The following is a 16,057-nucleotide window of genomic DNA, read 5'->3' on the forward strand; positions in this document are numbered from 1 at the left end:
AACCATCACTACCAAATATGTGCACTGCAAAAAACAAAACACAAAAAGTCTGGACCGTAGCAGCAAGCAACTCCAAAGACAGAAGCACTGTTAATAAAACCACCTACCAATGACTCCATAACCCTGTTGCACTCACCTCCATCACAAACCGCTTGTCATGGCTTCCACCTGTCTCAGAGATCAGCTCATACTTCAGACCTCTTCGTTTTTCATTGAGCTCCATCACTGGGTTTTTGCCACTTGCTGTGAGTATAGGACCCTGAGTTCTTACCTAGAGAGACATTTACAGTGTTGCTTTAGAGCCTTCATCTCTTCAAAATGCAGACAAACATCTACAGCATTGTGGCCTATGGTGCCACATGGGCAGCCACTTAGAGACGGCAGCACGATCAGTCAAGCCTCTGCAATAGCTTGTTCCTCCCACCACGCGCCTCGGCAAGGCTTCCCAGAACAGACCTGCAGCAAAGGTAACGCTGCCTTGGCTTCAGTACGACATGCTGTGCTAGAACACCAGATGGGAAGTCGCTTCTCTAAAATAGAGCAGCGAGACAAACAATACTGTAAAAGAAGTCACACCCTCTTTATTTCCATTGGTGCGAACTACTGTCCTGGTGGCCTGGCACAGCATCCGCACAGCACCGAACACTACAGCAACTGCACGTGGAATTTAAGCCCTGAGGGTATCCAAAGCTGAAGCCATGGTGTCAAGTTCCTTGAAATCGAAGGCTTTATCACTGAAAGGAGAGATTAGCCTTCTCAACCTTGCACACATCTGCTCGATCTAATTACGTCCTGGCACTCCTGAGCTGACTGAAGGAGCCTCACATCCCAGGTCACATGTTTCAGCAGAAATATCTGTAACTGTTTGGGATGCGACAAACGTAAAGTTGAGATCTCAGCGGACCAGCAAATCAGCCTGCATCAGAGTGCACTCAGCTACAGCTACAAATGACTACTCGCTAGTGAAGAAAAAGATAATGAAGGGATCAAACCAAAGTTTTCAAAAGCAACATCTTATTTTGGATAAAGATCTGGAGTCCTGATACCAGGACCTGTCCTTAGAAAGTAAAGTGTGTCAAAAGTGTAAACATGGAAAACCGGAGTCATGCGCCTTGGGAGTATCGTGGTTATTTCAAAAAGCTGTCCCAGTCACAATGCCCTACATAAGCTGACTAGAAGAGACAACACCCATCTCAAAGAGTTGATGGTCTTATGAGGACGAGATGGCTGCTCCACCTGAAACCTCAGGAAAGGAGGCATCAGGATCATTTATTTGTCCACAGGGACACAAAGTCTATGGCAGATCTGAAACTGGAAACTCTCTCTTCATTCCTCATCCACCACCCTTGCCATAAATGCCATCCTCTTCTGGGAGAAAAAAACAAAACCAACCAAACACACCACCCCAAACCTCAGCCCCCCTTGGGCCCCCACCAAACAAAACCACAAACCCCACATCTCTCCATCACTTGTACTTTTTAATGCAATACTCACCTCTAGGGTAGCAGAGGTGTCAGCTGTGGAATTTCCAGTATTATTGCTTGAGATTGAAGATGTTGTTTCATTTTTACCTTCGGTATCTGATTTTTCATCAGAACTCACACACTCCACATCTGCATCAAAACCAGTTGGATACCCCATGGCCTGTAAAACCTACAACAAAACCACATGAAATGAACTGTAAAATAGGCAGCGGTACAGAAACAAATACAAAGCTGATCACAACACAGAACAACGCTATACACTTAATAAAGGCAGATTGCTTAGAAATACGTTTCTGCCTGTGTTAAAATGGAGAAAAACATAATAGCAATGGGGAAAATAGTTCCAGGCTTCCAAAACTGAAATTAACATGAACAGAAAATTTGGTCTCAAAGATAGCAATGACCCACGAGCACCATTGTTCACACAGAGCCAAAAGAGTCTGGAAAGAACCTGAAACTCCCCAAGAACAAAGTTTTCAAAAATCACTATGTTTCAACACCAGATTGAGAAGCTCAGAAGTAACTCCGGGCTCAGCTCCCACACAATTGTAGGACATTTGGCTGCATTTTCAGGGCCTCTAAACTTTACAAAGGTCAGATCTAGAAACTGAAATGGGCACATTATTCCATCTTGTAGGTCTGGGAAAGCAGGACCCAGGTCTGCTAGGAAAAAGAAAAGAACGGGGGCAGGTAGGGGAAGGCAGTCTCTACCACCCCATCCATCTGCTCTTGCCTTGAATCAGGGATGTTTTGAAGTGTAGCCCAAAATTTGTGTATGTGTAAAATTAGAGAAAACAGAGCTGGGTACACAGCAGCACAGATCTGGCTGATGCAGAGAAGTTCAAGGGCAGAGAAGTCACAGCTTTTCAGGACAAGTTTTCTGTGACTTTTTTAAAAGACTGCAGGGAGGGAGGCACAATAAAAGAATGAGGCAGAAGGTCTGGAAGGACACACATGCAGAGAGCTACTTTTCCTGGAGGAATAACACATTCCCTTAGATACTTCTGTACACTTTGAACTTGAAAGCACACGGGACAATGGGATTTTCAAAACTGAAATCAAAGGAAAGCAGAAAGTTGCCAGATGAAGCTTCTAAAAAGGAAATTCTTGTTCAAAACAAAATGAAGCACAGAATGACAGATGGGCTTGTTCCTATCAGAAGTGCAGTTCTATTAAAAGAGGTTCTCTTCCACTTAAGTTTTCTGCAGGAAACTTCCATTTCTTCCCAGAAACCCAGCAGGCTTGTTCTGGCCTCATGCAATACAACACAGATGCTTGTGTTGGGCATTCCAGTCTATCACTGTGTTACAGACCTGAGCTCGCTCATGTAGAGCACCTACAAGAAGCAGGTGTAGCTTAACTAGTACCGGAATGATGCCAGTCTCCTACTGCAACACAGACTGGAGACCAATCAGTTCCGTACACTGTTTCCCTCAGTGCACAAAGGTGCTCTTCAGACACTGAAGACAGGAAACAATTCCATGTTTCCAGGAACTCACAACCCAGAGATGGACACAGGGAAGGAAAAGGAGAACGAGGGAGCCACCAATATGCCATTTTTAAACCAAAAGGAGGAAGGAGTAGAACAGAACAAAACTGAACCGCTCAGCCCGGAACATAAGCACCACATTCAATGCATTGTCACAGGAACTGACCTGCAGAGCCCTGGGACATTGTTCCTCCACATTTGCACACTCTCTCCTCTGCTGGTATACAATCAGGGATGCTCTTTGAGCCGTGCCCAGCTGTGTTCAGAGCACACAGGCAGCAGCTCAGCTTCATCCATGGTTTTTAAATTGTGAGGTTGTGTATCACTAGTTGTAACCATAATTCACACTCTGTTCCGAGATCTGGGATTAACAGGTCACTTCAGGCCGTCTTACCTTCACTGCCACATGGAGCTTGGCTGTTTTCTTAGAAGGTCCTGATGCTTCATACGTCGTACCATCAACATCTACTGACATTGTGAAGACTGGGGCATGGACCGGACCAGACTGCGACAGCAGCTTATACTGAAGCCCTGGCCTGATTTGGTTGAGCCTCATCAGAGCATTCATGAGATCTATTGCTTTACTATCTAGTACTAGTATTAGACAGCAGAAATGAGGGGTGGGGGAAGGAGAGAGGAAAAAAAGATTAAAAAAGGGAAAATGAACAGAAGAACAAATAACTTGCATTTCAGTGCCTTCTGTCTGTATAAAGGAGCAAAACAACCCCTCAGCTTCTTGGAGGTTGAGTATAGCCCTAACGCTGGTACGTCTTTAATAAGCCATTTCATTCTACTTTGGGTAACAACTATAATTACCTGCTTTTTCAGATTGTTACCACGATTCTTTTGCAGCTAGCTATATTCTTCCTGGCTGCTATAAAAGGAGTAACAAATTTTATAGGTAGAGAGGAACCAGATCCAGAACTGGCACCAAAGTAGCACAATGCAAATAGCCCCCAGAACCGCCTGGCTGCCAGCAGTGCTGAGAGACTTGCAGGCTGTGCAGATACGCAATGTCCACGTTTTGTAGATTAAGCATTTTCTTTTTCCTGCGAGAGGTCTCGAGAGACCAACAACCAGCTCAAGAGGGGGAAGAATGCAAAAACGCAAATCTTCACCCAGCAAAGTCACTGCAGTGTTTTGAAAAAAAACAAACCTACAGGGACATTATCAATAAAATACCTCAGCTGCTTGGGCAACTAAATTTTACTGTAACTTGATGACGAGTCCCATTTAAAAATGAGAGAGGTGTTTGACGTCCTGAACGTGGGGTAAGAGATGACAGTTTTTGTGCCAAACACTTTTTCACATGCTATTCCACACCAACACGGAGAAGCTTTTAAACCAGCTCCTGCTGCACAACAGACCTTTGAGAACAGAGGGGAGAGGTGTCGCACTTACTTTTCCTCAGATTACGCTTCATCTTTTTATTTGGATCCTTATCGTCCCCAACACTGTCTTCAAATGGTCTCTTAAGAGCAGATGAACCTGTACCTAGGGTATAAATTTCCTTGTAATATGGATATGCTATTAGAAAAACACAATTCCATAGCAGGAGTCTGTTCCTTCCCATACTGTTCCTTGCATGTTTATAGTGAGAAGAACTCGACCATCAGTCAAAGCTTTCTTATTGTTACACAGAAGCCAATATTGGTTTATTACTCACTGTACCATGCCATGCCCAATATCTGTTTCCAACATCATGTGTGATATAAGTAGTGTAATTCTGCAGTGTTGTTTTTCACATTTAGTCCACGGCAAGGACTGTTATAGTATTGTTTTTACAGAAAAAACCTATGGAAGTTTATTTTCATTATATGTTTTCTAGGAAGAACTCTTGAGTAATTCTTCTCATGGACACTCATCATTTGCTTTTTGACCAGTTTAAAGTCTCTCCTTCCCCAGCATAAGAATTATAAACATGACTTTTCCTCTTCAGACCCCAGTGATTTGTGCCTAAAGAAACCATTGGCTGTCCTCTCACTGGCTGCTGCCCCGCTGGTGCTGCTTCTAAGAGAATGGAACTGCCAGATTTTCTCCTAACAATGAAGTATTTTTACAAAACCCCACATTTAACACAAAGAAAAGCCTTCACCTTGCATTCACAGCATATAGCTTAGGAATTTCACCCATTCTAAACTAGCCCCTAGTTTACTGCCCAATTAGTGATTTTTGGAGCAAAAACCACCTACCTTCTTTGTCAGTTACTGACCAGGAGTATTTCTGAAATGATTTATTTGATGGGAGGGGATCCATTTCCAAGATCTTATAGATCTGGCCAAAGGCTGATAATCTGAGGGCGTGCTAGAAGGTGACAGTAGAAACCTAAGTTACACCAGAGCACTCGTTGCTGGTAGAGCACCCGGCTGCTCGGAAATGCACGTTTTCTACCTGTGCACTGTGCGTAATGGCTTCTTTTTGCTGAACTGTCATATAGGACAAAGCGTCTGTTGGCTCCCGCTCACAGGGGTCGTGCAGACCAGGGCCTCCTAGGAGGGAAAAAAGGCAAAGCAGATTCTCAGAGTAAATGAGCAGCAATGTGAAAATGGGGACTGACGGATACTGCAACAGCCCGTCTCGGTCTTTGGTGGTACAGGCTTCAAATACCGGACAACGCAAGCTAACCCCGAGGTTTTGCTCCCTGGCAGCAGTGGCCACAGAACTTACCAGGGTTAACACTGCACAGGTACAACAGTGTGAACTAAAAGCAGTAGCTTTAATAAAACAAAAAATTTCAGATAGATAAGTAGATTTCGGTAAATCTGTAGAAAGCAGATCATTGTTAGGTTTATTTCTTTGCAACCACTCAATGAGATGGGGTTAATTTATTCACAAACCTAACATCCCCCATTAACTTCTACTGCATTGAAGTACTAATTCAAACAGTTACAACCCTGCAACTTCCTTTTTTAAAAATTTTAAACAAGAAACCATTCACTTTGCTCCAGTGCAGGTTAGGAGGTCAAGGCAGCCATTTTTCATCTCATCAGTCAGCAATAGCAAAACGTTAAGGATGTCTGATCAATCTTTCGTGTCCCTGAGGTTAATTTGGCCCCTTACCAGGAAGGAGAATTCCAGATGCCAAACACTCCATCACTCGTCGCAATGCTTCCCCAGCGCCCAAAGGTCTGTTACAAGTACCTATAGATTTTTCACATAGAAGCTCGAGTGGCTAGAAGACATTAAATTACAATTAGTATGGACGCAAGGGTAACTGTAACTGCAGTTAAATACAGAGGGGTAGAGGGGAAGAACATTCCCATCAGCTGCTTCAGCTGGAATCCACTACGGCTCTGACAGAGACATCCTTCCCGGGGCAATTCATGGCACATGGGTTTGTTACCTTTTGAGGAAACCAGCTGCTCTCCATTAACTGCCCAGGAGGTCTAAAAGGAGAAGCTTTCTAAAGCAAACTCAGGCAAATGTTCTCCTCCTCTCCCAGGGTGCTCAGCTCCACGTGAGAGCAAACACTGTGTCCCATCAGCTCCAGGCTGTTCTCTCGGGTTCTGCAGTGTCTGGCCCTCCCCAAAGCCGCTAGGGTGAAATGGCATCTCTGGTAGGAGCAGCACTGCCATGGCAGCAGGATGGTTTGGAAAAGCTAAACTTGGAAACAACATGTGGGATTCTATACAAATCCACAAGGATGTCCAAGGCCCCACAACACTGTGCCTCCTTCCATGGCATCTGTACCTCCTACAGACTGAACGAGTACTCGCATTCTCTTTCCTTCCTGTACGCACTTTCTACTCAGGTAACAGAGCTGAGCAAAAGGCAGTGGGGTTTAAAGAGGAGTTCCACACAACGCACTGTGTGCTCCAATCCAGACACCGCTACAATTCGCAGGAGATCCGAGACCTGACCTTGTGGCTTTCAACTCTTGCCGTACTTACCCATCCTTTCAGGGGTGCCCATGTGGGGACTCTGTTGCACAAATCCCGCAGAATACGAAGGACAATTACACATGATTTTAGTCCATTTGCCCTGGCCTAAAACAAACAAAATGATTCCAATACACCCGCAAAAACCTGGCTTTCAATTTTGCTTTTCTTTTTAAATGCACAGAGTTCTGGGATAGATTTTTTTAAAAAAATTATTACTTAATACTTCATCAGCTTCATGCAAAATAAATGCAGTTACATTAAATACTTCAATTTAGAGAGACATAAGAGAAAGGAAGCAAAATGTCAAGCTTGCTTTTGTAGCCTCATGACAACTCTAGACCAGTTGGCTGTCTCCCTGTCACGTCTGCCCTGGTACAGCACAGCACTGCATTCCGAGTTCTAGACCTTTGCTCTATTAGGGACTAGTCACAAATTAAAGAGGCATTACAATTAAAACTGTCTCAAATTAAACCTCGTAAGGCTACAATAACAACAAGGTAAGAACAAAGAGCCAACCTGAAACCATTTGGCGTGCCGCAGAGACGCCAAGGCCTCCAGGCATTTCTGCCTGTCCAATAAGTCCGGAGGATCTTTCATCGCAACATTATCTACTGGTAAAAATGGGATAAAAAGAGACAGATACAATTTGACCAAGGGGTTTCTGTCACAATACAAAAAGAGCGGCAGCATCTCAATGAGATAATAAGACTCCCAGAATTTAAGTGCACTGTGTTATTTAATTTAAACAAGCCATTAAAAGTAGTAAATGTGCACATGTGCAACAGAAGCAAAGGCATTCACTCCTTGTAAAATAATAGTAACAATAAAGATGGCCACTGCTACAGACAATCTGGGATCTTATTAAAAATGCAGAACACATTTCAGGGCAGAAAATAGCTATATAGCACTTATTTTGGTTGGGCTGTATTGGGCTTCTTTTTTCCTCTTCTTTCCCTTCTTTGTGACTTTTATTCCACAAAAGTGGCAGGGAATTTCAAACAGATGAGCTGCTTTTCATGACACTGACATATTTTGAGTGGTATAAAGAAAAAATCTGTAATAGGTAGAAAGTGAAGTTATGTCCATGCAATTGCTGAGAATTCCAAAGAACACTGAATATATTTGAAGCATTGGTGCATGAACAGTATAGCCAATATAATTCCATGAAATAAATATACAATAAATTCTAGTACAAAAATTTGCAGTTCAATTAATCTTCCATATAAAGAGGTTTGGTAACGTCCAGATTATTAATGCATTAGAGAGTTGCCCCCTCCTGTAAAAATCTCTTCCCAACAGCAACCGAAATCAGAGGAAATTCAAAGAAGGATTTGAGAGACAAGACACCGATATCTTCTGAGGAGGTTTACACTGTTTTATTTCTCCCTTTCTCTTTTTTTATCCAGCATGCAACAAACTGCTTTTAGCAGTCACATCCGGGTCTGCACTGAGGGACATTATGCATCGGTCCTTTCTTTCCTGATTTTATTTTTTATCATAAGGAGTGATTAGCATCCAGGTTCTCTGGAAACTCCGCACAAGTGACAGATTTTGCATATCTGTGAAATCAGGTTAAAAATATTTTAGTTTTTGGCTGACATGCCAAGAACAAATTGGAAGAACTAAACGAATCCATGGCTCAACTAAAACCTTGAATATACTCTCCTTTGAATGCACAATTACTCTTCATTTCAAAATAAATAACGGGGAAGTACAGTCTTTTCATTATTCATAACAATCAATTCTCCAGGTCTTGAGAGGTCTGTGCAGGTCTGGATGAAACATCCATTCCAAATTGAAGACTATGCTAGATAAGCAAAATCCAGCAAGACATTTGAAATATGAGGACAAGTTAGGAGAAAAAAGTACCATCGGTTTGTAGTACAGTTTATTAGTAACACCTCAGAGTACTTCCCATAGGTTTCTTTGGATTGCATTGGTTGCAGGTGCAATTGCATCTTTAACGATAAAGTCACTTCACCTCCTGTGCCATTCAGCGGGAAGGTCACTCTGGTAAAAGCACATTATGTTATGATGGATAAAAGAGCCCAAAGCCAAAACAAACCCCAAACCAACCTACAGTGTAAACCTGCAGAGAAGCAGGGATCTTGTCTGACAGCTCCCAGTTGCAGTTGGCACCGGCTGGCAGCGGGTGACTTCAGTGCTATAAGCTTCTTTTCTAACCCCAGTGAACTTCACAGCAGATATTTGCATTGTTTCTTATTGCCCTCATCGACAATATTACAATATTGGGATTAATCACTCCTCTTGCCTGTTTTCCAAATACAAGCTGGAAAGTTGGATTTCTATGAGCAGAAAAGGTCGCTCTGGAACACAAAACTTGCTTCTAAATTTCCTTTGCAGTTTCATTATTTTCAGGAGTAATGTTTTACAGCACACAATTACTAAATGTACATCTGTGTAGTTCTGTAAGACGACTTTATTGTGGACAATATAAACATCTGCTTAAAGCTCGTGTATTGTATAAAACAACTAGTCAATGAATGATCAGAATCTTATTTTAAAACATTAGAAATGGCAAAGGTGACTGATTGCAAAATCTTCAGTTTATTGCAGTGAACTGGGACTCAAAATGCCGAGGGACTTTCAGTTCACATTGGACAAGGCCTTGCTGAAGTGTGGTGCAGCCATTGACAAAGTAAGTCAATTTTTCCTTTCAACTACAAAACAGAATATGCATCATCTGTTATTCAGGTTTTTCTATTTTCATAATATTTGTTTTCAACAAGTTAGAATCTTACTTTTTCCTACCGGATTAAGGCTATTTCCAAAGATGTAAATTACAAACATCTTGGAGAATTTTGCCAGTTGCAAATTCAGTGCTAGTGGCCTGAGCACCTTTCACAGATGTTGCAGTCAGCCAGCTTTTGGGTGCAAGATTCTATTAAACAGAAAGATGAAGAGAACAGGCAGTGGAGAGGGCGAGCGGCTTGCAGCAGGCTCCCTTCCGACACCCCGGGAAAATGGCATGTTTCTTCATGCTCTGCCAGTCAGGAAAGTGAGACCAAATCAAAAGTTTTAAATGTGATTGCAAAGCTTTCCTTTTTTCCCTTGTGCTTTGAACAAGGAGTTTAATAGAGTTACTAATAAAGCCCTGACATTAGCTCACTGTGTGCAACACAGAACCAATCCTTCGGCAATTCTCTCCCCACGTGCTGCGTTTATTCTCTTGGCACGGTGGCTGCAGCTCCTCGCACTGGAGCCCACGAGGAGCGTTGCCTGCTCCGCAAAGGCAAAGCCAACCTCTGGCTGGTGGCCCCCGGGCGCGTGTCCGGCCACGCGGGCGCAGCAGCAGCACCCGCAGCGGTGCAGGAGCTGCTCGAGAGCAAGGCTCCTCTCAGCCCCCTCTGCTAAATGAACTTGATTATTACTAAACAAGCTTGTTGTTACTGTACACTCAGTAACAACAGCTGATTTGCAAGCTACGAGGTTCTGGTCTGGAAAGCCCAATTTATATTTGATGCTATGACTAAAATTTCAGTTTCTTAAGAAGTTTAAATTTTAAACAGTTGCAAAATGCAGCAATTTTAGATGCTTGACTTCTCGACATGAGAAAGCAGAGCTTTATGGATAGCCATTTGTGAGAAACACCAAAATGCACACACACACTGGTCCACTATTTATTTTTGCTAACAAGCAGCAAAAACAAATAGGACAAACACCACATCTTAAACATGAACACTTTTCCAAAGAGGTGGGGACTGAAGAGAAATCCAGGAATGTTTTTCGATGCATTCTGACATCAGGGCATGAAGGCACACACAGCATTCCTACAGAACAACGGGGACCCCGAGGCCCCTGGCCTCGCCGCCTTGGTTAGAGGAGAGATTAGTGCCCATCCCACCCAGCGCGAAACCTTGGTCAGCTGCCCGCGGGCTCCGCTCCCCGAGCGGCGCCTGGAACCCAACGGCCCATCTTACATGGGAGATAGAAGGCAAGTCGATGAGCAGTTTAAGCTCCTTCATTCAAAAGCATGTATGGAACAATGCAAAACAGTTGTTAAAACTGCACAGACAGTGTATTTACATTTGTTTGCATTAGTCAGGGGTACTGAAAAAATATAGCAGGACTTTCTTGGAGATCAAGGTATTTTCACTGGACAGTTTCTCCAAGTATCTTTCCTTTGTATTAGATAGGAAACTTTTTTGGTCTGAATCTGAGTGCAAGTGACCTAAATATAGTTGGAAATATTATGTGAAAGAAGTATCCCCTCCCCTTTGAGTTGACTTAGTGACATCTGCATAGTGTTTCACACACCTTTGAAACGGAGTATGATAAGTGTCTCTGTTCACTTGTTGATGAATCAATGTCAAAGAACCTGGGCTTTAAACCAAGATCCATTACCCTATTAACTATCCTCATTGGCTGTACCAAAATGACAGTGCAACACCACTCTAAGAGGGGTAGTAAAACCATTTTAAGTTTGAAAAAAATTAGTAAAGAACTTTGAAAAATATTTTAAGATACTGAAAACTAAATAGAACACCTACAATTTAAATATAGGAAAGCATAAAAATTCCAATCTACATTCAGTTTAAGATTAATTCAGGAGTCTCTACAGTTTACTGCCACAATGGGATCACTTTTTGCAAGAAAATACTTGGACAGGAGCCTTTGTGCAGAACTGTATCCCCTTGGGAGACTCTTACAAATCCTTCACATTTGTTCTGCACTTTGTGCTCTTTGTCACAAAACTGTATCAGCTGCAACAACTACAGGGCTGATCTCAGCATCTTATGGGGAGCTGAAGAACAACTAAAGTAATACACAATTTATTTTTAGTGGTCTTGCAAAAGAGCATGGTTACTAATTTGAGAATAAACAGACATTGCAATGAGGGAATCTTTGCCATTCATCTGTGTTGTAAGATTTCTCTGCATCTAAGTGCTGCCAAAGGGTTCCAGGTCATTTGAGAAGGGATCCATCCTGCCATCGCCCCCAACAAACCAGCGAGGAGCTGACCAACATTTCCCATGGGTCGGGATTTCGGGGAAGGGAGGAAGCAAAGGGCTTGTGGCGAGTCTAGAAATGGGAGGAGAGCGGCAGGGAGTTCCCTCGCCCACTCGGGCCCGGCTGCCTCGTTGTCATGACAGAGAGTGGCCAGTTGGTCAAAGGTCTGACACCATCCAGTGGCAAAGTCTCTAGGGACAGGTTTGGGAAGCGGAAGCAGAAATTACTGTCAAGATTTTTAAAATAAAGTATGGCTACATTTGCTCTTCTCTATTTCTCTTGGTTCATTTCCAACCTCATTGGTACTACCAGTCAACACTCCTTTAACAAGGGGCATGTAACTATGTGGACATGGCGCAGTTAGAGAGAAGGAACAGAAAGAAACTAAGTTACAGTTTTCTACATCTATTTTGCTGTAAGGACATGAGGTACAATGTTCAATTCAGAAGCAGAAGTGCTGTATTGTAGGCACTGTAACTTCAGTTGTATCCCAGTTAGGAAATTCTTAAAGCTAGAAACACACATATGTATCATCACTTAATCAAAACTGAGGGCCAGGACAACATACTTGCGAGCTTTGCAGGAGAGTTTTGTGTCTTTTTTTATGAGAAACAATTTTATGGGTTTTTCAAGATACTACAAACCAATCCCACTTGACTGACTTAATTTGATAACAAGACTGTGCAGCGCTGGGGTGCTCAAGAATTAATTAGCAAGGCCGAAAGAAAGGAGAACTAAGATCTAATTGTATGTAAAGTTAACACTATAGCAATACTGCTTGCAAATGAAAACTGCGTATTTACAGGAAAACCAAGTGACTGTCGTCTTTTTAAGGCACAAAATTTGGCAATAGCCAGTCTAGTCAGTACAGGATACACCATTAAAAACCTACTTCCCAATTAACCCTGTGCTGCACAGTCAGGGCATTTAGATAGAACAGTCTTAAAAACAAGTTAAAACGCTCTGTGTACCTCCTTCCTTCTTCTCTGCTTCATCTCGAATGAGAGGGGATGTAAGGATCACCTTCAAAGTTAGCTTGGGCTCCTTTGTGTTACGAATAATAATAGCTGCCTCATTTACATGCTCCTCCACGAGATACTTCTCTTCTGTAAGTTTCTGAAAGTCACCAATAAAGATTTCAAGAACCTTCCAATCAACTGAAAAACTGCAGAATCTATGTGCATATGCCTTTTAACTAATGAGAAGCCTACAAGACATTGCAACAACAATTAAGGCCTTACCTCCCTCATTAAAAACAAACAGAAAAACCCCAGTAACATGCTTAAGAAGAAAGGTCTGCAGCAAATTTAATGAGAATACTAAGTAATCCCACTATATTATCACTTTTTTTTTTTTTAGTAAAGACAGAAGCTGCTACTTCATAGCTGCTACTGTGGGAAATACCACCAGCAGGTTTCTTTAAGTACGCACCTCTCCAATAATGCTGCATCTAAACGTGACAGCTGTCGTACGCACAATGACCGGCACAGCCGGAACCAGCAGTGCAAAGGGAGGACGGATGCCAGCGCAGGAGCTGCACCGGCTCACGTGGCCCGTGTACCCGCCATGAATTATGACCCAATATCCCTTGGCCATCTCTTACCAACCCCAAGTTATTCTTCAGATGCCCTAGCAACAGAGATGTCACCACCTCTCCAAACAGTCTGTTCTGATTCTTAGCCACATATATCATCTATATGACCTATTTTGCAATGAGCTTGCCCCTTGCTGCAGTTCAAATTCTCATCCTACCTTTGGCAGCCGTGTGAGATACTGCACCACTGTTCCTTTAAAAATAACCATTAGCGTCTTAAAGCACACACTTCCATGCGGTCTTGCCTTTTTCCAAACTAGATGATTTTAATTACATGGTTTTCTAGGTGCTCATTCTCAATTGTCTGTTTTTCTCCAGTTCGTCCATCCATCGCTCTCACTCCCTTTCTACACAGCACTTGAAACTGGATGCAAGACCCCACTGTCACCCACTTTCTCTCTAGACAGCACACCAATAAATCCAGTGTTTCTTAAATTGTTTTCCATAATATTTTCTTGCTTATATTTCTTTGATAGATAATACTACAAACTGTCTTATCATTTGTTCCTTTAATGTGCATTGTAACAGAGTTATCTCAAGTGATCTGATCTGTATCTGCAGGTCTTTCAGTAGTTCGAGACCTCTCTCGACCTCCAAAATTGCAAAGATAACCACAGATGGTTCCAAGTCCTAAAGCTGTTCCTTGTATTTGTGAGTTTGCTTCAGCAAGACCATATGGTTAGAACATATCTAACATATATTTTAACAACTTGTTGTGATCTGCACTCTTCCAGCTCCTTTATTGTTGGGATGAAAATGTTTAAGTGTTCTGCTTGGCACGAGCCTTCAAAGAAGCAAAGCAGAAGCCGTTAGCACCTCTGTACCTCATTTACTCTTTTTGTGCACCAATGCACCCACACCTTCCTCCTCCCTTCGGTTCGGCTGTGTCTGCAGAACCCCTTCCCATCCTTCCTGCCCATCATCACTGCAGCTTGTTTCCTGAGACAGAGTCCTCCTACCTCACCTCTTCTGCAATCCCTTCCCTCGCAGTGCTTCCCCAGAGGATCTTACCTACTTGTCCCTTGGATTTATTGCAGGCTCCACATCTTGTAATTATGTCTGTTCTGTCACTCTTTTTTTGAAGTATATGCTAACTTTTCTTATCACTTTCAACCCTTCTTATCTCACAGTAAACTTTACTCAATGCACCCCTATCATTTCCAACAAGTGAAATTTACTCTTTACTACCCAATAGTTCCTTAGCATTTTCAGCTATAGGTAGGGCCACATGTGCAGGCACAACATTATCTCACTAAAACTAGCCCTTTAAGTGAACAAATGAACAGTGAGAACAAACAGCTGTCAAGAATGGTAAAACACGTGGAAACAAACACAAGGCAGAAAAGCGGATCAGGAGAAAAGCAGATCAGGTTTGGCCGCAGTCTGGAGAGAGGCACTTGCAGTGGAATACTTGAGGGCGCTGTTTCTCAGCAACAGTGCGTGTCAGTCTGGAAGCTGGACTGATTATTCAGATTCAGAACTCTGCCAGAAAGGTATTATCCCTTGCTGCTCTAAGGAGACCAATATTAGCTGTAAGTGCTGCCTACTGGATGCCAACATCAGAATTAAATCACCATAAATAAAAATAATTATGAGCTCATGATCAACGTGAGCTAAAATGAGCAACCACCTAAAGTGACTTGTTCTCACTTCAGAAGTACAGAGGCATTTATCTTTACCCCAGAACAGCCCAAGCAAAGCAAAGCAGCTGCAATGTAGAACTTCAGGGTGAGGCAAGGGGACAGGGGACAACACCACAGACCGACTCACATGCTCGAGCAGGGGAGATTTTAGGAGTGCAGTTGAGCTCACGTTAGTGGTTGGACCAGAGAGCAAAAATCAGCTGGGTTAGTTACCAAACAGAAAGGTGAGCTGCTGTCACAGGAGAACTGACATCACAGATAGGGGTTAGGCAACAACAGGAATTAGATGTTAAATTTTTTGAAGTTACTTCATGTCGCCACACTAAACATGTCACATACACTTTAATCTATACCACTTGTCTTTTTTCCTGGAACAGATTCCAGCCTTTACCCAAGTACACTTTGCAGTGCGCTCAGCCACTGTTAGAGGACCACCCTAAATTAACTCACCTGAATTTGAGCTGGGAGATTGTCTTTAACTGTGCATAACAAAGTCTTTGTGGGTTTCTCTTTGCACATGAGAACCAGCTCCAGATCCATATCATCTTTTATCAGCAAGCCCTTTGCAACCAAGCCAATTCTCATAACACCACACAACGTCCGACCACCTTGATCCCTGGAAATGAAGTAATTTGGAGTAATTACAACGGTATTTTCATACATTCAGTATATTTGTCTTATCCTATCACAGTGAGGAGATAGACGGGACTGATGACTGTCCTAAAGTGATGTATCAGCGATCAGAAAATGAAAAGCATACGCTCCCTTCATGCAGGTAGCTCCTGTGAAAAAAATCAACTAAAGCACTGCTTTGCAATTCACCTGAGCACAGAAGTTGCCCAGGTCAAGTTACAAAGCTTCACAAAGCTCAAAAAAGCACAAATTCACTATCTGCAGATCTCTTCCCTGCACTCACCCTACGTGCTCCCATCTCAAATATATCCACTTCCTCCCAGGAACATCAGTACACAACAGAATCAAGGGACACTATGACT

General features: G+C 42.7%; 1 protein-coding gene across 6 annotated transcripts in view; it reads right to left on the reverse strand.

The window, feature by feature from the left end:
- STRBP (spermatid perinuclear RNA binding protein) overlaps positions 1–16,057 on the reverse strand; it is a 59,138-nt gene that overhangs the window by 19,595 nt on the left and 23,486 nt on the right. For 5 of the 6 annotated variants that reach the window (XM_065854029.2, XM_071817385.1, XM_065854026.2 and 2 more), the window contains 11 exons: positions 15,513–15,678; positions 12,797–12,941; positions 7,371–7,465; positions 6,864–6,959; positions 6,034–6,145; positions 5,365–5,462; positions 5,166–5,277; positions 4,375–4,467; positions 3,368–3,567; positions 1,495–1,653; positions 137–271 (listed from right to left, as the gene is read on the reverse strand). In XM_065854029.2, coding sequence (XP_065710101.1) covers positions 137–271; positions 1,495–1,653; positions 3,368–3,567; positions 4,375–4,467; positions 5,166–5,277; positions 5,365–5,462; positions 6,034–6,145; positions 6,864–6,959; positions 7,371–7,465; positions 12,797–12,941; positions 15,513–15,678 — 1,411 coding nt within the window. The remainder of the gene's footprint in view (positions 1–136; positions 272–1,494; positions 1,654–3,367; positions 3,568–4,374; positions 4,468–5,165; positions 5,278–5,364; positions 5,463–6,033; positions 6,146–6,863; positions 6,960–7,370; positions 7,466–12,796; positions 12,942–15,512; positions 15,679–16,057) is intronic. The other variant, XM_065854028.2, reaches the window with a different exon arrangement.

Source organism: Patagioenas fasciata, chromosome 20 (assembly GCF_037038585.1).
Source record: "Patagioenas fasciata isolate bPatFas1 chromosome 20, bPatFas1.hap1, whole genome shotgun sequence".
Classification (NCBI taxonomy): Eukaryota; Metazoa; Chordata; class Aves; order Columbiformes; family Columbidae; genus Patagioenas; species Patagioenas fasciata.